General features: G+C 55.1%; 1 protein-coding gene across 2 annotated transcripts in view; it reads right to left on the bottom strand.

Moving 5' to 3' along the window:
- The window catches only part of MGAT5B (alpha-1,6-mannosylglycoprotein 6-beta-N-acetylglucosaminyltransferase B), a 66,494-nt gene extending 48,075 nt beyond the window's left edge, over positions 1 to 18,419 (bottom strand). Inside the window, exons 1-3 of one of the 2 annotated variants that reach the window (XM_081029648.1) lie at positions 17,833 to 18,419; positions 14,038 to 14,150; positions 6,820 to 6,967 (exon numbers count right to left, since the gene is read on the bottom strand). In XM_081029648.1, the coding sequence (XP_080885774.1) occupies positions 6,820 to 6,967; positions 14,038 to 14,150; positions 17,833 to 17,900 (329 nt within the window). In that variant the 5' untranslated portion in view covers positions 17,901 to 18,419. Of the gene's footprint in view, positions 1 to 6,819; positions 6,968 to 14,037; positions 14,151 to 15,035; positions 15,131 to 17,832 lie in introns of those variants that run through there. The other variant, XM_081029649.1, reaches the window with a different exon arrangement.
- Positions 18,420 to 23,037: the final 4,618 nt, after the last annotated feature.

Below are 23,037 nucleotides of genomic sequence, written 5' to 3'. Positions count from 1 at the left end.
GAGGTTTAATTTCACGGGTTCCTCCCATGATTTATGACGGTTGCATCCAATTAACAGGGTATTGATTTCCGCACAGCTGGCCAGCGTGCTTGCTGGGAGTTGTTATTTCATCATGAAACTGACCGCCTTCCCTTTAAAAACACGGAGACTCCTGCATACAGGTGCTCACAGATATGCCTTCCAAGAGACACAAGTGTGTACAGCCAGGAAAAGAGACGTGTTGTCTCTGTGTCTGTCTGTCAGTTTTTCTGTCTCTCTCTCTCACACACACCACATGGAAACCCCCACCCTAGTGCCCAGCCTTCCCTGCATTTCTACTGCTCCCTCCGCAGCTTCCGCCCTCTTCACCCTCATCCAGAGTCCCCGATGCTACAAGAGATTCCAAAAAGATGACCATGGATCTGCCAGCCCCTCCCCAAGCAGGAGCAGAGAGGATTCCTCTCTCCTGCACCAAGAAATAGACATATGAGGTTGGACAATTAAGTTTGTGAACTCATCCTGGAAAAAGTGCTCCATACCTCACTGCTGAATATCACTATGGTCACCTTCGAAGTACTCCCCTTGGGAAGCTATGCACCAACGCCAGCGCCTAGTCCACCCTCAAAGCAATTTTGGAACTCTTTTTCTGGAATGGCCATCAGAGCTCTCGTTGTATTACCCTTGATGTCCTGAATGTCATAAAAATGTCTTCCTTTCAATATTTCCTTTATCTTTGGGTAAAGAAAGAAGTCACTGGGGGCCAGATCAGGTGAGTAGGGAGAGTGTTCCAATATAGTTATTTGTTTACTGGCTAAAACCTCCCTCACAGACAGTGCTGTGTGAGCTGGTGCGTTGTCGTGATGCAAGAGCCAGGAATTGTTGGCGAAAAGTTCAGGCCGTCTAACATTTTCATGTAGCCTTTTCAGCACTTCCAAATAGTAAACTTGATTAACTGTTTGTTCAGTTGGTACAAATTCATAATGAATAATCCCTCAAATTCATATTCAAATTCAAAATGAATAATATCAAAAACCGTTAGCAACATAGTTGCAACAAGTTTGCAAATTGTCAGACCTCATACGTACATATATATTAGATGATTGATAGATAGATAGATAGATAGATAGATAGATAGATAGATAGATAGATACAGATAGATAGGTAGATGACAGATAGATAATACAGAGCTATTTCCCCACTTAATCTTAATAGGAACAGAGCTGGAGTCGGGCTGGGGAAGGGGTCAGTGTCCGTGGCTGGGACAAAGCCGGGGTGTTAGGGCCGGGCTGGGGGAAACAGCCCCCGAGTCCACCGCAGGGCCCAGGCTTCTTCTGGAGAATTGTTTTTAACATCTCCTACGTGGTTGTTATTTAAGACATTGCGATCCTACTGTACATGTGTCTTGCCTCATGTACTGAGACGGCGTAGGTACATAGCCATTCATTAAACAATTTTTAAAATATGATTTTTAATGGTCAGCTTTCATCCTATCAGGGGTAGCTATACTGTACTGATCCTTTTCCTATTGTACCCTCAATAATGAAAGTGTTAACATTAAAACATATTTGCCAGCTTGATAAGTTAGTTTCTTAAAAGTGGAATTTTTATTATTAGTGAGGTCGAAGTTGTTCCCATCTTCTTTGTCCTGCTAAATGTTCTTTTTCCTCAAATTCCACTTTGTTTGGCATAAATATTGTCATCCCAGCTTCCTTCTTGTTTGTGGTTTCTAGATACATTTTCCTTTCCTTTTATTTTCAGTTTGCGAGTCATTTGGTTTTAGGCCCGTCTCACAAACAGCTTCTAATCGGATGTTGAGAATGTATGTCTTTGTTAGGGATGTTTAACTTGCTCACAGTTATTGTCATATTTGCTAGGGTTCTGGCCTGGAGGACTGACTGGCCTTCTCACCCAGCGGCCATCCCCCCACAATGGCCTGGCCTCTCTCCAGCCCTGGGGCCAAACACGCTCCCAGCTCCACTGTCCTATCAGGAAAGGGCAACCCCAGCGCTGGGCCCAGCACAGGCTCTGAGAGAAACGAGGCCTGTCTTTTAAAACTGAACCCAAAGTTATCTTAACAGGTAAAGTGTCTCCTGCCCACCCTTCATCCCCCAACACACACACAGACCCCCAGGGAAACTGCTCTCCAGGCCACCCAACCTGGCTGAAAATGTCTAGAACCATTTTTTGAGTTTTTAAATAAAGCTTCTTTTAAAAAATATTTGGGGGGGAAAAACGCCCTCATCTCATTACCCACAGACAAGAATGTTGATGCTCTCCTTTCTGCCGTCTTTCCTGCAGTATATTACATTTATGGAGTTTTACACTCTGTATAATCCAATTCTATTTATAATCACATAACTGTTTTCACATTTTCCCTTGCCATTAAAATCCTCGCATTTCCCATCAACATACTTTTCAACAGCTGCATAAACCCACCCAGTGGAGGTGTCGGGATGTATCTACCCACTTCTTCACCGGCAGGCATTGAAATTGTTGCTCAAACTTTCTAATGCTATTGAAGAGAGAAAACAAAGGCCACAGTGGCCATGAGGTCACAGAACTGTTTATAACGTTAAGATTCTTTTCCTAAGGCGGATTCCCAGAATGAAACGACCAGATCACAGGTGTAACCACATTCACGATTCTGCGCCCACAGCAGCCGGCGCCCCTGAGTTGAGCGCTCTGCTCTGTTCAGGGTCCAATGTCCTCAGTGCACAGAACCAGAACTGAGGCCCAGTCGGCCAGGGTGGGGTTGGCCAGAACCGCACATGCTTCCATCTCCCAGTCACACAGGCACCGTGCCACCTTCACAGCTCCTCAACCTAACACAGCACCCAGGGGCACCCACACGGCCCTTCTTTCCCTCCTCCCTCTCTCCCTTCCTTTCCTCCTCAACAAGTACTTACTAAGCACAAGAAGGTGTAAACTGTTGTTCTCGAGGCTAGGGATACAGAAGAGAAACAGGCAAAATCTCTGCCCTCACAAAGGGGACATTTCAGCGTGGGGACAGGCAAAGAAGAAGGAAGTAATGGAAATACACAGGGTTTGTTGGACCCCCAGGGTCTTAATCACTGTGAGCGCCTCAGCCGGGTAGGTGTGCGCTGACTCCTAACGCAACTTATTTGCAGTGACTCTCGCTGTGACAGGGACAGGTGCTGGCTTCCTGTCCCCAGGAGGGCAGTACACGTTTCGAGGACAGGGCTCCAGCTTCTGTCTCCTGTGTCCTCTGCACCCATTCCCGAAACTCCAGCCCAGACTCTGCACGTGATCGGATTCAACACCATACAGACAGACTCGAAGGCAGACAGCCTCAAATTCCAGTCATCTTGGCTGTTGCTGAATTTTATTATGGAAAATTCAGACAGCATTGCTATTTGGCTCTAGGAGACATAATATGATGCCATTTGCAGCAAATCTGCAAATAATTCCTAATTATGCTTTCCTAGACTGAAAAAGCACATTTGCTTTCCTCGAGGACACACCAGCCATGAAGCTTCTGGAAGGTCAGGAAGAGGGCAGTGGGTGTGGTTCTTTTTAAGCCACAGAGGATTTCAGAGTGAGGAATCCAAGTGCAGGGAACTGAGTGCTGAAAGCAGAGCAGCCTGTGTGTCTGCAGGATTCTTGCCTGTCTAGCTCCAGGTTAAGGGTGGGGAGAGGCTGGCGTGTCAGTGCACAGGGAAGGTGTGAGCACACAAGCTCCCGCTAGCCCTGGACACACCCATGGTTTCTCTCCCTGAAACCAGGAGCAACAGTGTTCCTGAAATGTATGACTCTGCCTGTGGGGCTCGATGGGCTCTGTTCGTTATGATGAATTGTTGCTATTTCCTGGGATGGAACTGGGAGGTGGTATGTGCTCTCCCACCGCCACCCCAGGAGATGAAGGGCAAGGCAGGGGAGGGCGGGACAGGCCGGGACTGGAAGAAATCCAGAGATACCCTGAATATGCTGGCAGTAGCACCCCGGGCGCCAGAAAGCAGACCTGGAGCCCAGCTTCACTGGACCCTCTGCTCTGCTGCCCACAGCTGGATTTCCAGCAGACAGACATCTGGGTCCACTGCCCTCCCTCTGAAAAACAGGCTGTGGACATCGGCTAAATCAGCACCCCAGGGGGGTCGCAGCACAGCTGGGGGCAGACAGGAAAGTGGGAAGGATGAGAGAGTGGTGTGGGAGGGGCTGGACCAGAGGGGACAGGGACAGCACTGAAGAAAACTGACATAGAGAAGAAATTGTCTCAGGCCTCAGAGGAAACTCCAGGGGAGCCCAACACCTTTTCCTCCATCTCCCCATCTCTGCCCCTGGCCTCTTGGCTTCCCTTCTTGCCACCCCACCCCCTAATCCATCCTTCACAAAGCAATCAGAGTGATCTTTATAAAAAAGAAGTCAGATCCCATCAGCCCCTGGTTGAAAGCTCCCCAGCAACCTCCCACAGCTCTTAGAATAGTGTCCCAAGGCTCCTTACCATCGCTGACAAAGCGCTATGCCACCTGCCCGGTTGACTCTCCCACCCTTCACCACACTCTGCCCTGTTGGCTTTCACATTGGTCCTTTTTCTCCAAAATACCAAGCTTGTTCCTACCTCAGGGTCTTTGCACTTGCTGCTCTCTCTACCTCAAATTCTCTACTCCTAGTTCCTCATGTAGCTGTCTCCTTCCCTTCCTTCAGAATTGAGCTCAAATATCACCAACGCAGAGGGCCTTCCCAGACCACCATGCCTGAATAGCCCCTTTTGTGGTCACCCAGCCCCATCCTTCAGAGCATGGATCAGCATCAGACATTATCTCACCTATTTCTTTTACTCAATTACTGCCTGTCTGCCCCACTGGACTGAGGACAATGGAGATCACTGTGTGCCCAGCACCTGTCGCAGTGCCTGGCGCAGAGCAGGTCCCATACGTATTTCAGGAGTGTATATGTTGGTCAGACATTCAGCCCCTGGATGGTGAGATAGCGTCTCACCGGGAACCCAGCAGGGCTGCACCGCAGCCCACCCAGGAGGCCCCATTTCCTATGGGGAAAGAGCTCCCATCAGGAGCCAAGCACTGTGCTGGGCTCTTCACATCCAGCAACACATTGAATCCCAGGCTCCACAACTGCAATTTGAGTGGCGACATTTTCCAAGCCAAAAAAAAACCAAACTCAGAGCAAAGGTCGAACAAAAACATTTTGTTTCCTGAATTGTGAATTAATTGATATGAAAAGTATTGCTAATGGATTAAAACTAACCCACACAAGCTGCACATTTAATAAATGGCCATGGAGTGATTAGAAAGATGGGATCTGGAGCCAGCTGACCTGGGTCCAGAACCAGGCCCAGCCCCTTCACAGCTGTGCAGCTTTGAGCAAGTTCCTCAACTTCTCTGTGCCTCAGTTTCCTCCTGATTGAGGAGGTAATCAAGAGAACATGACCACAGGTTGACATGAGAGCTGGACCCTGGTCATCGGAGGCCCCTCACCCATCCCCTGCCCTTGGAATGTACACTCTGCCCACCATTCCCCCAGTGGGAGCTGTTTCAAGGGCGCACAGCCTTGAGAGAGTAAGGTGTTGTGGTGACCATCTGGATGGTGCATGTGACTGACCCCAATTAAGGCCTCCATATAAACTTCTAAGATTCTGGCAGGTCGGTGAGCTCCACTCGTCTCGTGGCAGCCACGACAAGCCTTGTACATAAGTCCCCTTACTTCCCTAACCTCCACTTACAAATCCAAGTGGCGGCCTCATTCTTTGGAAATGATTGGAGTTTTGCCTTCCACATAGCATACACATTGGCTGAGATATAGCTTTTCCACAAACTGTCTCAAAGTGTGGTTTTCAAACCTATTTTTTAGCAGAACACTTTTGGAAAGTCACACTGGCTGAGGTATAGCTTTTCCCAAACTGTGTCAAAGGGTGGGTTTCCAATTAATGTTTCAGCAGTTAGATAGGACACGTTGAGCAAACCCATCTCATAAAGAACCAAACTATCTAAAAAGTCAGGTATAGCTGGTCTCCTTGGGAGGGTGGGGTCCAGGCTCCCTCCGCCCACATCCGAGTCTGGAGACCAGCACTCTCAATCGGGACGCTCTGACTTCACTCTCTAGGGTCTGGAGACCACTTACATACCAATGGCTCTGACCTGGTCGCACACCACTGGGGCTCACAGGGGTGCTGAGGAGGCAGTGGGTCTATAGCACACATTCTTGGGGACCTTTGTGCATTCTGACCTCAGTCAGGGAATATTGCCAATGAATAAACCAGAAAATTCTTTTTGGCAAAGATGGCCCAGGTCCATCAGTGGAGAACAGATACCCACTATGGCCACGTGGACATCCACCCATGGCCCTCAACACAGACAGAGCTCAAAATCACCACATTGAGTAAAACAAGCAGGCACTGAATAGGTACTGTGGGATACCACGTGAGTGAGGTCTGCAAAACCGCACATGATGCATTTGTAGTGTGTCTGTGTGTAAAACGTAGGTGTCAAAGTACTTAGAAGTAAGTACTGGAAGGACCGACACCCAAGTCAGGAAAGCACTTGTCTGTAGGGGGAAGCAGTTAAAGGGCCCTTCAGCCTCATCTGCGACGTTTTATTAAAAAGGAACAAAGACCATCAATGGGACGAAATGTTAACGGCTATTGCATCTGGGTGACAGAAAGGCGCTCTGGGTTGTATTACTGTATGGTTGTTTGTATTCTTAAAGTGTTCTCCAGATTAACAAAAAAAGGGGGTGACGGACAGCACCCCGCACCCTGCTGAGCTGTGGGAGTGCATTTAGAGACTGCACGCCCACCCCCAGCACACCTGAGGTACAACCCCTCCCCCATGCCATGTGCCCCTCTCCCTCCAGTGTCCCGCTCACCTGTCCAGGGCAAAATGCCCTTCACCTGCAGCCCGGTGCAGTTCGCTGCTGTTCTCCAGTCTGGCCAGTGTGTCCATACGTTTCATCATCAGTTCCAACAGGTCACTCATCTTGCGGAGGACGCTACGGGACTCCGGACCACCCATCACTGCAGGCAGAGCATGGCCACAGTCAGCCTGGAGGCCACCTGGTCTCCAGGCCGGGTTGGCTCAGACCCCAGCCCCATTCCCATCTTCCCAGAAAGAGGAGGGATCAGGAGAGGGAGTCTGCCATCCCTCAGCCCTGTAGGGCAGGAGTCCAGACAGCCCTGGGCCAACCCTGCTTCCTACCAGTTTCTAAAACTGTGATCAGTCATTCACCCTGCACCTGAATCTTCTGGCCAGACTGTTGAAATCCAGATTCCTAGGCCCTACTCTAGATCTGCTGATTTAAATCTCTAGGTCATGGGGCCCAGGATCCTACACTTTGTTTGCTCCCCGAGTGGCCCAGGTGCACAGGAGAGATTGTGAGCCCATGTTCGAAGGGTTCAGGGCCCTGTTGCTCTCCTGCCGGCCTTGGGGCCCCGACAGCATCCCTTCTCCTCTCCCCCTCATTCCACTGTAGAAAATCATCGTGGATTTGCCCTCACTCTTGAGCTGGGCTTCGGGTTCATAAAGATCAACCCCAGGGCTGAGGGGCAGGGGAGACCTTGTGAAGAATAAAATTAAATGAAAACGAGGTGTTTCAGCCAAGACCCCATTAACCAGCCGGCGATTCCCAGTGATTTCCTTTCTGATCATTAGTTTCCTTTCCTATCATTATTCCTTTCCTATCATTATTCCTTTCCTATCATTAGTGCTGCACATGCCAGTGTGGGAACGCAAGTCCTTACCTTCCTTTTCAATGACATTTTGGGAAGGTTTTAAATAGTCCCTCCCATAGGTGCTCAGTTCAGCCACTGCAGTCCCCAACTCGGCTCCCTGCAGGTCCCAAGAGCCAGGCTGTGAATCACTCATAACAAATGAGCCAAGTCAGTGGAGGCCCCAATGCTTCTGGGGGTGTCCCAGGCTGCTGGGGACGGGCAGCGGACACCCTAGGTTGGGTTCCCCAGAAGCAGATCCTGAAACAAGGGTCTGAGATCAAGTCGTTCATTTGGGAGGTGAAGGAAACCCCAGCTGAGGATTGGGGAGGTGACATAGGGAGGGGAGGCGGCCCAGAGAGGACGTGTCACCAAGCTGGGGAAACCAGCAAGTGCAGAACCTGCCTCAGAGTCCTCCCCCTGGGGCTGAGGGAGCTGGGCCGTGTGCACACCACCTCCCACCAGTCACTGCATGAGGGTTGCTCCCAGGACGGCCACATTCTGGTACTTTCTGCCTGCTGAGGGGTGGCAGAGCCAGCTCCAGTGGCTCCAGGAAGCCCCGTAAGCAACGAGCTGCAGGGTATGTGCCTGGGGATCCTGAGGGGGGGGGGAACGGGGAGGGGTCTGGCAGGCTCAGTGGGGCTGGGAGGCGGACACTGGGCTCTTCCCCTGCCTCTGCCCGCATGGCCCAGGGAGAGTCATTGTAACACGTCCATCTCAGCGTCCCCAACTCAAGGAACAATAGCAGGCCCATCTGCCGCCAAGGTCACAGTGCCAGGTGGGGGCGGGAGAGAGCATAGAAGGCCACTGGAACAAGAGGCAGAGAAGGGGAGAAGGGAAGGGGTGTAGGAGGGGACAAGTCTCTTCAGCTCGAAGTTTGGGACTCAGCTGAGGAGGAGGAGCCAAGAGAGGCTCCATGCCACAGGGCTGCTTGTGACGTTTCGCTTTGCTTGTCCCCCACAAGCCCTGGCTCCAGGCCCAATCCAGTGGCTACGCCGCATCTCACACTAAGTTACTTCCGGGCTGGGTTCCCCTGCCAGCTGAGCCCACCTGCGGTCAGAAGGGAGGCCACCGGGAGCCAGGGGGGCTCATTCACATGCCATGGCAGTGCCAGCTGGGCACCAAATCCAGAGCAAGGAGGAGCCGCGGGTTCCTTGAAGAGCCAGGGGCCTGGCCGTGAAGGAAAGAACGGGGAGGGAGGGATATACACACAGAGCTGCCAACTGGATGGGCAGGCATGTCACTGCTTCTCTGGGCCTCAGTTTCCCCTCCTCCAGAGCTTATCAAGTCCTAAGGTTCTATAGGCTAGCGTCTTCCCGTAATCGCCTCTAGAGATTGATTGGGGGATGGAAAAGGAAAGAATTGTTCCTAGAAAACCTGTTAGGATCCCCTAAGGGGGAGAGCTGCTTTGTTTTGCTAAACCCCTGGATGGGCCCGAGCAGAGTCTGGATGCCCAGAGCAGGGAGACAGAGAGAGAGCGGAACGGCTCTGCGTGTTCAGGGAAGACGGGAGTTCCCTGCTCAGCCTGGGAGCTCAGGAGACAGAACATGGCGCAGAGACAGGTGGTGGGGCGGCCACAGGGCTCAGCAGGAGGGGAAGCTCCTGCTGCAGCGATTGGGGGGGGTCCCGAAATGCAGGAGGGAATTGTCCTCTGCTCGCCCCCAGCCCATCACCCCACCTATGTGCTGTGCAGGGGCCTTAGGGGGCACGGGGTGCCCTCCAAAGTAGGTCAATGTGGGGGCACAGGTGGCGGGGGGGATGACGAGTAGGATAATTCAGCCAAAGCAGGAGATCAGAGCAAGAGGTGACCAGGGAAACACAAGTTCTGGAGAGTCCTTGAAGACATTTGGGGGTTCTAGAGTGTCCTTCGCAGGAGGGATTAAGCCAATTCTTAAAAACACCAACAGAAAGCGGGACCCCAGAAGACCAGAGGGCTAATGGATGTAGCTAAGGAGACAGGCCCCCCCCTCGGGTGGGTCTGCAAGGCCACCTCCATCAGGCTGGGCTAAGACCCAGGCTGGACACGTCCCCAGCAGTTGGGGCCCAGGGGCCGCGCTCATCATCTTCAAATGGCCCAGGGCTCCCGAAGCTCCTGAGACCTCAGGAGACAGCCCCTTCCCCCACCGCTTCCCAGAGAACTCCTGGGCACCAAGCATATTTTCTGCCCAGCAGGGGATGGGTCCCTGGGAGGGAAGCAGGCCTTGCACAGCCAGTCTGAGGGTCCTCCCCATGTGACATGCTCCCTGGATGTCACCACCAGCCCCAGAACTGTCAGCAGAGCAAGCTCCTGACACGGCTTGCCCTGAGTCACCTCACGGCTCTCGGCACTGGCTGAATTGAAATGTACTTAATGTGAGGCCCCAGTGACACATCTCAGAACTCACACATGTTCCCTCCATATTTCCATATAAATAAGGAAAGCTGGGATGCGAGAGACAAATGGCTCTTCACATTTACAGACAGGGGTGTCTGATTACCCAGAGGCCCCCTCCTCTCCCTGTACAGCTTCTCCGTTTCTTTCTGTGTCTCCCGTCCTCGCTTGCCCTCCCTCTCTTGTCCCCAACCCCACCGTCTACCACTGGTTCCCGGAAATTGAAGGAGGCCCCCATCTCGGTAGAGAAGAGAGACCTTCCTGCACTTGACATGGGGGCTGCGACTTGGTGTTTGTGCAGCTGGAAATGCGAGTGCATTTGTCTGTCCACACGCGGCCACGTTAGAAACCAGCTGAGGCCATGGGAGCTCTGGGCTCTGGGCAGCGGAGGGGACAAGGGCACGTGCTCCAGCCTCTGAGAGTATACACCCCAGAGCCCTATCGCCCCGAGGTCCAGGGCCAGAGACAGCCTCAGAGCAAGGAAATATTGCTCCGGTGTTCCCCAAGTTCAAATCCTGGCGGGGGGAGGGGATGCAGGCCAGGCCACAGGGGAAACTCAGGGCACATACACAGCTGAACCAATGACCTCTAGTCCACAGACCTGTCCCTCTAGGGACAGCCTCCAACTTCTACTTCATCAAGACAAGACAGAGAGCGGTAACATCAGGAAGGAGGCCTCAGACACAACTTCACATCGCCCGTCATTAGAAGGAAGCTGGTTCCTTCTTAGGACAAGAGAAGGGCAGTGGAGGCAGGAGGCAGGGAGGAGGGACAGCTAGGGAGGGAGGAGAGCTGCCTGGTGAGGGAGCACGCCAAAAAAAATCCTGCCCCTGGGCCCAAGCCAGGACCAACCGCAGCAAGAGAGAATTAGGTTAGATCTCCGAGTTTGCTTCTCCCTTCAGCCTCCTTCTACCCCGAATCTTCAGACGAGTGTGCAGAATATAGGATGAGATATCTGTCACAATTTTATCCCCCAACTAGACACCTTTATCACAAAATAGAAACTGGCCCTAGGGGAACCTGGAGCCTCTCCACGGAGGCCACAGTCCATACAGGCTGTCGTGACTTCTCCTTCTCCCCTTTGGGAGAAAACCTCCTCCTCTCTGCCCCTCCCCAGCCAGGGCCACGTGGGACCCCACTTCCCTCAGGCTTATCAGGCGGGGAGAGAGTGTTTTCCCATCTGTGCTCAGATGGTTTTGTTGGCCAATGCAAGATTGTTTCCCCCTAAATGTGGGTTTCTTTCTCCTGATTCTGCCCTCAGGCTGTGCAGACCCCGGGAATAAACGTTGCCCAACAACCCAGCCCAGCCCATGACCTCCAGTGTCCTTCCCAAGATCGTTTCTCACTCCCATCCTTCCCTCAGGTGGTTCCTAGGCAGAAACACTGGCCCTTCCTAGGCTGGTGGCAGGGTGGCCCCAGGTACACTGTGGAGTGTCACTTAAGGGGGCATCTCTTGCAGGATTAGGATGTTAAACCTACAAGGTAAACTTGGGGCTCCTCCAAGCACCTGCTTTAGGTCTCTCCAAGCAAATCAACTTAATCCAAAAGCATGAAAGAAACCAGGGGTCAAGGAGTGGGATACGAAGTGAAGCAAGGTCAGCTCTCCGGGGTTCTCAGAGGCCCCTTCCTTGCCCATCTCCTCCTCCTCCCAGACTTTACTTCCATCTTCTAAGTCTTCCAACAGCAGACCCGGCAACTCCACTCCTAGGGATGCCCAACAGAAAAGCCTGCCTGCGTGTCTCCACCAGACATGTACAAGAATGTTCACAGCCGCGCTAGGCACAAAAGCCACAAACTGGGAACAACCGAACGTCCACCAACAGTGGAACAGATACACCGCAGTGTCCACACACACTGGGACGCGGCCTAGCAGCAAAAACAAATGCCAACCCCGAGATGGATGAGTCTCACAGATGTGATATGGAGGGAGAAAAAGCCACACACAGAACACCCACTGTGAGATTCCATTCTCGTGAAGTCCCAAACCAGGGAAAAGGTCTCTTTTCGAGACCTTTTTCGAGAGTCGGGGTCCTGATGTCCCTGGGGAAGGGGTGAGTGGGAGGAGGCAAGAGGGTACTTCTGGGGGTGACCACGTTCTGTTTCTCAATCTGGGTTGCTGGTTGCATTGATGTGTTCAGTTTGTTCATATTATAAACTCCAGTGGAAAGTTCATACACACACACACACACACACACACACACACACACACACACACACATGCCTTTAGCCTAATGCATGACCTTGGGTAAATCCTCTCCCCTCTGTGGTTCTGCTTACCCCTAAGATACAAGACCTGAGTTGCAGTTGGGCCCTGCCCCAACTACCAGGCAAAGCTGCACAGCATGGCACCCTCAAGTCCCTTGCACTCTGGGCTACTGGGCCCATCCTGCCAAGATGGGGCCCCAACACCTCGAAGAGACGAGCAGAAGAACCCATACATCCAGTCATGCGCCCCTCTGCCCCCAGCCCCTGACTGGCATCTCTTGAATCCCTGACCTTTCTGGAGAGCCAGCTTCCTCAAGCCCTTCCTTATAGGAGCCCACCCAGACAGACACGCCCCCTCTCCAGGGGTGGCACCCAGGGAGCTTGAACATCTCTCATCCTCCCACCCATCCCCGCATGCCCTTCAGGATCCCGCCCCAAGCTTGCCCTCCAGTGTACCTTCACAACTACCCACCCGCTCTTTCAACCGCAATCCTCAGGCGTCTCCCATGGAGACACCCTGGCACCTCCTCGATCCTTTCCTCTACACAGTCTTTCCTGCAGTGTCCCCATCACACACTCAATGTACCCAGTAAACATTGATGGCGCTTGTATATTTGCCAGATGCTGTTCGAGACCCTTCATGTATGTTCTCTGAACACCAACTCATGACAATCCTGGCGAAGGAGATATGATCGTCCTCATTTACCAGAGGCAAACACGAAGGCTCGGAGAGACTGCAGAATCTCCACGAGGCAGAGATGGAATAAATTAACGTACACTCAGGCTTGAATGACTAATAACTGTGAGATTCCTGCCCGGAGCCTTTGCGAGTTTAAAGAAGTGTCCATGAAACCAAAGGACTGAGTCTAATGATGAGACACAGATGCCATAAGTGTCCCTCAGAGCCCCAGCCCCAGATGACAACCATTCTACGAGAGGGTATATACGTCATCTGGAACAGGGGAGCCAGTCAGCTGAGCCCTTGGCGTTCAAAAGGGTGGATTTCAAAGAGAGACTTCCCAGAGGGGCAGGGGGATCCCACAGAGCCAGCCCCTGGACAGTTCCAGAAACCCCATTTGCCTCAGTTGCCCAACTTCCCTATGTTCCTCTTACCCACTGTTGACCAGAAGAGCCTCCGTGACACACGAAGCGGGACTCTGCACCCCTCCCTGAGCAGGACGAGGGGACCCACCTTCAGGAGGAGGGTGCCCAGGTCACCCTCCTGAAGACAGGCATTACTTCCCTTCTGTGGCTGACTTAGTGACCTGCCAACAGCACACAGCTGGTAGGTGAGGAGTCAGGGAACAAACCAGGTCCATCTCGTCCTCAAAGCCCCCGTGGGCTGGGAACCTCTGTTCCACTGCCTCGAAAGTGTCATGTGGGCAAGAACCAACGAAGATCCAGGCTGCGTTCCGAGAGCTCAGAGCCAAGGCACGGGCGCCCACAGACAGGTCTGCCCTCTGCCCCCCGCTGTGGCCACAGCCTGGACCAAAGGCACAGAACATGTGTGTCTCAAAGAGACAGGTGTCAGCCTCTTCTGCTGCCTGAGAGATCCTGACTCAAAGACCCTTCCCTTGCCTGAGAGTCAAGGTGAGAGGAACCCTGACGGTCAAAGCCAAAGCAGCATGCAAGGTCACGTGGCCCAAGCCCCAGCCCCTCTCCACTCACACGTCCACTGAGGAGGTGGACAGAATGCCCGGGACAGGGCCCCAGAAAGCCCCCTGCGATGCTAGGCATGAAGGCCTCCCTCTCCTCACCCACAAACACCTGCACCCACGTCTGCCTCCCCTTTTCCCATCACTACCTTCTGTGCGGATGGTGAAGGGGGAGTCCCCCGGGCGCCGGGCTGAGAACTGGCCTCCCAGAGACGTCATCAGGAAGCAGAGTGAGAAGAAGCCGATGCCCAGGACAAAAAGCCTGTGGAGAGCAACAGCGCAGTCAGTGGCACGCACCCCTATCCAGTAGGAGCTCGTACAAATGAATGAGCGAGGAAGGGATGGGTGGATGGAAGAATGAAACTTCCAGGGGCTGGGCTCCTGGGCCAGTAGTCTCCCATCACCGCAGGATAAAGAGACTTCCACTACAAGGAACCGGCCATGAGTCACACACAAGACCACGAGGGACAACAACAATGCCCCCTTAGGCATGAGGCTAGGCAGCTTCTAGCCTCAGATAGAGCCTGGTTTGTTAGCCGAGGTCCTCCAAGTGTGGACCCAGACCAGCAGCAGCAGATCGCCTTGGAAATACTGGAGATGTAAATTCTTGAGCCCCAACCCCGGGTTTCCTGCATCAGACACTGTGGGGTGGGGCAAGCAGTGTCTTTTCCCAAGCTTTCCAGGCACTCCAGATACATGCTCAAGTTTGAGAACCGTTGGTATAGATGGAAACAGCTGGTCCCGATGCCAGCCAGAGGGCAAGCAACTGGTCCAGACGAAACCCACCTGGATCCCATCAATCACCGGGCCCCACTCAGCACTTGTGTACACAGGCCTTGCCACAGCCATCAATCATGAGCTTGCTTGAACAGCTCTTCACCATGTTCAGGGGGGGTGGCATGTGCCCCCCTTCACTACCAGACGGTAATAGCTAGAAGGGCAAGCCATGTGGCCGCCTTCTGTGCCTAGACTCTCCCTAACCCACATTTCACTAGGCAAGCACACGGTGGGTTATCAGCCTGCACCATGGACTGGTCAGAGTGAGCTGACACCTGTGCGTGGGGTGTCACATGGGTGTGCGCTGACACAGTGTAACTGGTCTTCATTGTTTCAACACACAGCGCCAGGGAGACAGTAGGAAACCCACCCTCACGTCCAGCCCCAGGTTTCTGCTGCCTCCGTGCTAGATTCTGGACCCCAAACAGGAGACCTGAGCTCCCCAGAACAGCCTTGGAGTGGCCAGAGGTGGCAGCTGTTCTGGGACCTGGAATCAGAGGCCTTGATGAGCTAACAGAGCTGAAAGGGGAGCCCTCCCCGCCAAGGTCAAGGCGAAAATCCCCATCTTGCATGGGGTCAGGCTCAGCATGGGGGTGGGGGGCCCACAAGTCACGCCAGAGACCTCCAGCACTCCCGCCTCCACCCCACCCTCAAAACCCACATTTGTTTGTATCTCCAGGCGAGACTTGCTTTATGCATTGTAATCTTCATTATTTGAAACCGGCAGAGCTGTATTTAATTAAAATTTGGTCCACTAAAATAAACACATAATTGCAGAAGAAAAGAAAAGCACAACCAAATTCCCAACCCATGTTTAAAGGAAGTTGTTAGAAATTAAATCAGAGAGGGGTAGAACCCAAAAGCAGAGAGGGCACTGGGCACTTCCTTCAGGAAGTGACAGAAAGGACAGGAGGAAAACAAAAAACAAAAAAAGGAAAGAATAGTCAAGATGGCACAAGAGACACTGCTTCCTCACTTCCCAGAGACCCCTCATCAAATTCTACCAACCCCAGGGGTGGGGCTCAGGGCCTGGGATCCCCAAGATTAAAACAGGCTGGTCTCAGGACAGCAGCCAGAGGGACAGTGTAAAAGGAGGTGGTCGCACTCCCAAGAAGGTCCTAAGGAAATCAGCTGTTTGTCTTCCCAGCCTGAGGACAAGCAGAGACCCCTCAAGTTTCTCATCCCTCACTTCCTCCACCCACTTCCCCAGCTATGGGGTTGAACTTAGAGAAGGCATCTAAGACTCTAGCCCAGAACCTGAAGCCCCCAACATATCCCTTCTGCCTCTGTCTCTGTCACACCTCAATCCTGGGATCATTCTAGCCTGCCCTTGAGGATTGCAAGTACAGGTGATGTGGTTGGAGGCCTGTCCCCTCCCCACCCCCGTCTGAAGGGGACCCAAAGACTCCACTGGAAGCTGTGGGTCTCTGGAAAGCCTGGGGAGTCCCTGAGGCAAAGTTACACAACTTGGAAGGAGGGGAACCTATGCAATCCCACCTCTGAATCCTGCCTTCAGGCAAGAGCCTGAAGGAACCAGGACAGCACCCCAGAGGGAAGCAGCGCTTGGGAGCAGGCGCTGTCCATGGTGCTCGCGTCCGCCAGCTGCTTCTGATTACACCAGGAAACATCCGGCTAAAGCTCGAGTGCGGCTGGTCGACGGGTAGGACACAGGGTGGGTGAGACGGGGCAAGGACCCTTTCACCAGTACCAGTCAGCTAGAGATTAGAGGATTTCCTGGAGGAGAGAGGCCCTTTGCAGAGACGCCCGCTTCCCATGGGAACTTTGAGTCGGGGGCTCTTGACACCCTCCCAATCACCCGCCCAAGGCCCTACCCTGGGAGACCCCCCAGCCCGATGGTCCCCCGTGTCCTCCAGACAGCGGTGGTCTAGCATATCCCCTGTCGTCCCTGAGGGCTGTCTCCTCAGCCCCGCACAACTGGCCTGACGGATGGAGGGGGCTGGACGTGGTGTGGGGTCGGTCGCCACGTGAACCACGGTCTCCTAGTCAAGAGACTGAAGGGAGAACAGCGGGAGCCGTGGGAGGGCCGGGGGCTCCAGCCGGAGGCCTGGAGGGGAGGGGCTCAAATTCGGCCCCTCCCACTGCCCAGGCTTCCCGCGCCTCCGCCTGCCCCGTCCCTGCTCTCGCCCTGGACCCTCACCTGTGGCCGCCTCGGAGTGAGGCCCGCGTCCGGAGTGCGGCCCCCGCCCTGGCCCCGCCCCCCCAGCGTCCTCCAGCCCCCACTGCCGGGGCGAGGTGGCACTCTGAACCCGCCGGACGCCCATCGCTTGGCGCCCTCTGCCCAACCCCGACTGTAGGCCGGGCTCCCCCGGCTCTTAGGAGAGGAGGGAGCGGCCCGGGGACCGGCGGGTTCTCCGGCCCCATGGGTTGGCATCGGCAGAGCCTGTCCTGCCCCGCGCGGCCCTCGCCCTTCCTGGCCTTGACCACCAGAGGTGGGGGTGGCGGTGGGGGTGGGGGGTCGGGGGGTCGCTCCTGGCCTCCATCCTGCTTCCACGCTCCCGCCGCGGTCCGGGCTCCCTTAGCCCTCCTGCCCCGCAGCGTCGCCCTGGCCCCGCCTCTCCGCCGCCCGCGAACGGGTGTCGAATGCCCAGCAGTGGGGTTCCTTGCCCCAATCTCGGGGACCCTGTCGTTGGAGAAAGGCCCGCACACCGCCACGAGAAGGGCAGCGCACGACGAAGGCGCAGGGGGCAGTGCACCGGCGGAGGGGGTGGGCGGGCCGACCAGGGTGCGACGGGCCGGCGGGGTGCGGGGGCACCCCGACACCGCGCGCTAACTTTGCCGCCGGGGTGGGGCCGTGGGCGAGTCGGGGCAGGACCCCGAGGGGCAGGGCAGGGGCGCCCTGGCGAGGCGACTTCCCGAGCCCGGGACCACCCCTGGGCGCTGCCTGCCCGCACTCCCGGCTGCGCCCCGGGGGTCGTCTCCCACCTACACCAACTCCGGACCCGTCCCAGAATTACACACCCTTCCCCACGCGAACGCGAACCCCAGCTCCATTCCTTCCCGAGCCCCACCGGCCTCACCGCGCGTGGAAGCACAAAGTGCCCTCTGTGCCACCGGGCATCACGCTCGCGGGCACCGACCCCGCGCCCCTCCACCCCGCGCCCCTCGGGGAAACAGACCTCCCCGCGCCAACCCGGAGAGAACTTTACCGAAAGGGTCTCAGGGTGACCAGGCATCTTCTGACCATTATCTTCCCATCGGGGTTGACTGTGATCATTGTTCGAACTTGTCTGGGCGAGGAGCCACGGACGAGGCCGCACGCACGGTCCCGGGCGCCACGAGCCCGCGGCGGGTGGGGCCCGGTGGGAGCGAGGCGGGGGGCACGGAGGCTCGGCGCCTCGGGGGGCAGGGCAAGGGCAGCGGCGAGGGCGCCCGGCCGGGCCGTCTCCGCGTCTGCGCCCTCCCCGCTTCACATTTTGGGGGCCGGGAGGCGGCGCGCCCCCAGACCGCCGGCCGCGCGTCCGCCTGCTCGGGCTCGCTCGTGGGGCGGGACGGCGCCGCGGCGCGCAGACCGGCTCCCCGCCGCGGGCGCCCTCATCCCGGGCCCGCGCCCTCGGTGCCGGCTACAGGCGGCCCCGGGCCCGCGCCCCAGCCCCCCGCGCCTCCGGGCCGCGCACCTCCTCGGCCCGGCGCCGCGCAGCGCCCATGGCTCTCGGCGACGGCGCCCCGCGCCCGCCCCGCCGCTCGCTTGGCCGCCCGCGCTCGGGTGTCCGGCGTCCTGCCCGCGCCGCGCTACGCGAGGAGGCGCCGCATTGTTTCCTCGGAGGAGGCGGCGGAGCCGGGCTGGGGCGGCCCGGGAGCGGCTGCCGCGCTTCCTCGGCGCACCGGCGCCATCTCGTGGCCGAGGCCCAGCAGTGCACCCTCCCGGCCCGGGGTGGGGCGCTGGGGACCGGAGGGAGGGAGTCCCTACGCCTCCCCGCAGCGGTGCAACTTCCCCGGTCCCCGCTTTCGGAAATATCGCGGGCGCCACCAGCCCCGAGGGCCGAGGGCCGCTTGGGGTCCTGCCGAGCACAGAGGTCAACGCTAGGAAGAGACACCCCTTTCTTCCCGACCAGTGCCAGGGCCCTCCCTCCAGCTGCTGCCTCTGCCAACTTGGTGGGCTTCTGCACCCGCCCCTCACACCCGCTCTGATTTCGCTTTGCAGTCCTCACCCATCCTTTTCCCCTCTTTGATCAGAAACTGCTGCGGCTCCCCTCTGCTTGCTGATCTGAATTCAAACTCAACCTGTGGTGCTCAGTTTCTTCCATTAAGCCCAGAAAAGGGGGCGCACTGTGTGGGCCTGAGTTCTAGCCTCAGATCCTCCAATAACCAGTGGGTGACTGGTGCAAGTCACGAGGACTCCCTGGCCTCGGTTTCTCCACTATGAAATGAGAGTGACCAGAAGTTCGCCAAGGCTCCTTCCAACTCTATAAAGCATTTACATGCCCTCCTCCCACCCCCTCCCTGTACTTCTTGACTTCGGAGACGGGTTCGCTTTGCGATTGCAGAGATGGGTGGGCGGTGCCTGTGAGCACAGAAAGATGGCGGCCAGGCCTGGATTTGAGGAAGCCCCCAGGCAACACTTGCCAGACCTGACCATTGGCCAGGTGTAGACATGGAGCCCCACGCTGGGAAAAACCCAAGGACTTGGGCCATGTGTAAAATGACATGGATGACCCTGAGGGTCTCTCCATCCCAGGCTGATTCCGCAGCCTGGCTTAGGAGAGCAGAAAAACCTTTATTCCTCTCCATTTGGCCCTGGTCCCGTCCAAGCAGCCCCCCCCCCCAACCCCCCCAGCCCCCAGCCCTTTTGCTGCTCTCCTAGCCCACCTCCCAACCCCCCTTCTGAGCCATTTCTCACCAGCAATGACTCATGCTCTTGCTTTTCCTGCTCCTTCTTCATCAAAATTCACCTGTCCCGTGTTCCATTATCTCATTGCCTTACTCTTTGCTCATGTGAAAACTGATGATGAATTGGTGTTGGCGGATTAATGTTACTCGAGCTAGGTAACAAATTTGCATTGAACAAGGACATGCTGACCGTACCTTCGTGGGGAAGAGTGAGGAACGGTGGCGGGAAATGTGAGCATCACGGCAGGCTGACCAAGGAGGGCAGGGGTCTCTGTCAATCATTCCTCGTGCCTGGGTGCTTACATCTGTCACACACTCCAGCGATAATTTAATCCCCAGATGTCAAAGCGAAAGCCGCATCTACAGGAAGGGATGAAACGACCCCTTCCAATTGTGTGTGTCTCTCATGTAAGCTCAGGAGGTTGCATTTTCACCTGGTTGGCATTTTAGGTCAAAGGGGGGGTGGTGGTATGGAAGATGAGTCTCCCCCAAAGGCATGGCCATGTCCAGTGTGGCTCATCTGGGGAGGTGGCCTTCCGTCAGCCAGAAGCCAGAATTCAGAAGATGGGAGAGAGTACTCCCCACTCTCTCTGGGCCTTGCAATCTTGGATGTGGGCTTTGAGGTGGGCAGGGGGAGAATGACTGCTGCGATGTGACGGTAAGCTCAGGCCAGGCAGGGAGGCGTAGGAGGACAGTGAAAGCTACTTTCCGAGCTAGGTCACCCAGCTGCCTCTTCCTTTCAGAGTCAGCCTCTTGTCTGCTGTACGTGCAGTGTAAATGCCCTTGCTTGCTTTCCATTGTGCTATAGCTATCAGGAGAAAAACTGTGAATCCCTGCATCATGCAACCTTAGGTAGAACCTCTCCATGCCTCAGTTTCCTCAGCTGTAAATCAGGCTATTTATAGCCTGCCTCCTGGGGCTGTGGTGGGAACTGAGCCTGTTAATGCATGTAAATTGCCCATTGCCTGCACCTCAGCATGGTGCTGGTGATTTATCTTGTTTTTGTCTACCTGTAGCAGATGCTGTTGGTGCCTGCCCTGTTCCCTGGGTCTTCACCTCTACACGCCCAAAGGCAGATGACAGAGGATACATGTGACAGTGCCTGAGGCTTATTTTTCTGGTTGTGGGAATATGCTTGAACATACAGGGAGTGCCAGGGAATTAATGCACTTGGAATCAGCCCTAGTGGATAGAGCCCATCTCCCTTTCCTTCAAGTGGGATGCTCTCGCATGTTCCACACTGGCTCCCAGAGTCCCCCAGCAAGACTGAGCTCCAGCTGCCCACGGTGGGGACTGGCTCTGTAAGGCACCCCATGTTGGCTTCCTTCCTTCCCTGCCTCATTCCCCTCCCCTGTTCATGTACCTGGGGTCACCTCCGAAATAAACTACTGGCACGTGCACCCTTGACTCAGAATCTACTTCCGATGAAGATAAACCAAGACCCTCCCCTACAGCCTAGTGGTTCTCAGCCCAGACTCACGGCTGAATCACCTGCAGAACGGAACAAAACAGAGTCTTTGTATCTTGATTTGGTACCTGAGGTGAGACCTGGGCACATTTGTGTCTTACTGCCACAGGCTATGCCAACAACACCGGCCAGGGTGGAAACCTATTCTTCCAGATGAATCCCCACTGCCTTCTGATAAGAAAGCAGAGTCGCCCTAAACAAGTTAGAGGAGAATGGGGGAGCAGGAGTCGGGGCGCACTCCTGTTGCAGCGCACATCCAAGAACTGATGCTGTCAGGTCATACTGGACCCCCAAACCCTCCCCTTCCCATCGTTTTCCTTTCGGGGGCCATCGGCAGAACCACAAGCTAGCCCAATGTAGGGGGATGGGGTACAAACAGCATCAGCCTGAGCGCTCTGAATATGGCACTTACTGCTCTCTCCACTGCCCTCTGGATGGAGCTGCTGGCCTGGCGTGGGGTGCGGGGTGGGGGGGGTCAGCAGATGCCAGGAGCCAGGAGGAGGCCCTGGCTGGGCAGTGCAAGTCCTCTGTGCAGAAAGGGGGAGCAGGATTCTAGGAAGGGTTTTGGAGGAAGTGAGTGATATGCTGCTATTCAGGGGTATCACACTCGAAATGCCTCAATGGTGGGCCAGGCAAAGAAGGAAAGGGGCGACGGGGTGTACTGGAGCTGTGGTGAGAAACTGCAACAGGCTGAGGGGCTTCAAACAACAAAAACTGATTCTCCCCCAGGTCTGGAGGCCAGAAGTCTGAAATCAAGGTATCGGCAAAGTTGATTCCTTCTCGAGTTTCTGAGGGAGAATCCATCCATCCCATGCCTCTCTCCTGGCTTCTGGTGGGGGCCGGTGATCCTTGGCGTTGCTTGGATTGTGACACATGGCCTTCTCCCCTGTGTGTCTCTCTGTGTCCTCTCCTTTTCTTATAAGGACACCAGTCACTGGATTAGGCCCACCCTAATCTAGAATGACTTCATCTTAACTAATGACATCTGCAAAGACCCCATTTCCAAACAAGGTCACATCCTGAGGTTTCAGGTAGACATGAATTTGGAGAGGGGACACTGTTCAACATACTACAGGGACCTAATGGAAAGGGGCCAGAGCGGTTAGAGAGGGGACATGTCTCCACTGCTTTGTGTGAATATGAGCCCAATTATTTCAAGATAGTCAGAAATCTAAGCTTGTTGTGTGAAGTCACATAATTTTAAAATGTAGACTCAATTTTTTAAAACATTGTACAAGACCAATAAAATCCATCGGCAGGTCTGCCATCTGGGTCCCCTTTGAGACCCAGCAAGTCCAGCTTTCCTGCAGCCGGCCCCCCACCCTTCCACTGTAAAGACGCCTCCCTGCCCCTGTGGGGAAGGTCAATACTAGGTGCGTTCCGGGGGGGCTCCTGGGAGCACCCAGCCTCCCTGGACATTGGAGACTTGGCTGCAGCCCTTACCTTCTCAAGGCGTCAAGGTTACTTCTGGAGCTCACAGACAGGGCCTGGGCAGGGAGGAGGAAAGAAAGAAACAAGCAGTTTATGGTGTTTGAAATCCCCATTTAATGGGCTCCGACTGCAGCCGCAGACAGCACATTAAGAGGCGATAGGCCATTGTCCTTTGCCGGAGTGCGAAGCATTAATAATGTCATAACAGCATTTACTGACACTGTGCACAAATCATCAACAGTCCTGCCCGGTGGGAATAAGCAGCCCCACACGGACGCCAGCCGCCGCGAGCTGCGCAGGGAGGCCGGGAAGTGGGGAGAGCTGTTTCTCCAATGCATATTTCATGCTTTCTGTTTCACAACATTTAGGCTAATCCTCCGATTGAAAAGCAGCGTCTGGGGTTTATTTTTATTTATGCCAGAAGGCCATTCTGTTGCACAGCTTGTGGGAGCCGGGAGCACAGCTATTGTACTTCCCATGTTCTGTAGAGAAGTTAGCTGCTCTGTCTGCGTCTGTGTTTGGGCGTGCACGTACGTATGCGTGTGCATGTGTGTGTTTATGGGGGAGGAAACCTAGGGAAGCCAGGAACACAACAGACAGGGGGCCCTCCCAAGCAGTCACCATC

The sequence above is a fragment of the Rhinolophus hipposideros genome (assembly GCF_964194185.1).
Source record: "Rhinolophus hipposideros genome assembly, chromosome: 20".
Classification (NCBI taxonomy): domain Eukaryota; kingdom Metazoa; phylum Chordata; class Mammalia; order Chiroptera; family Rhinolophidae; genus Rhinolophus; species Rhinolophus hipposideros.
This window is presented reverse-complemented; position numbering and strand designations above follow the sequence as displayed.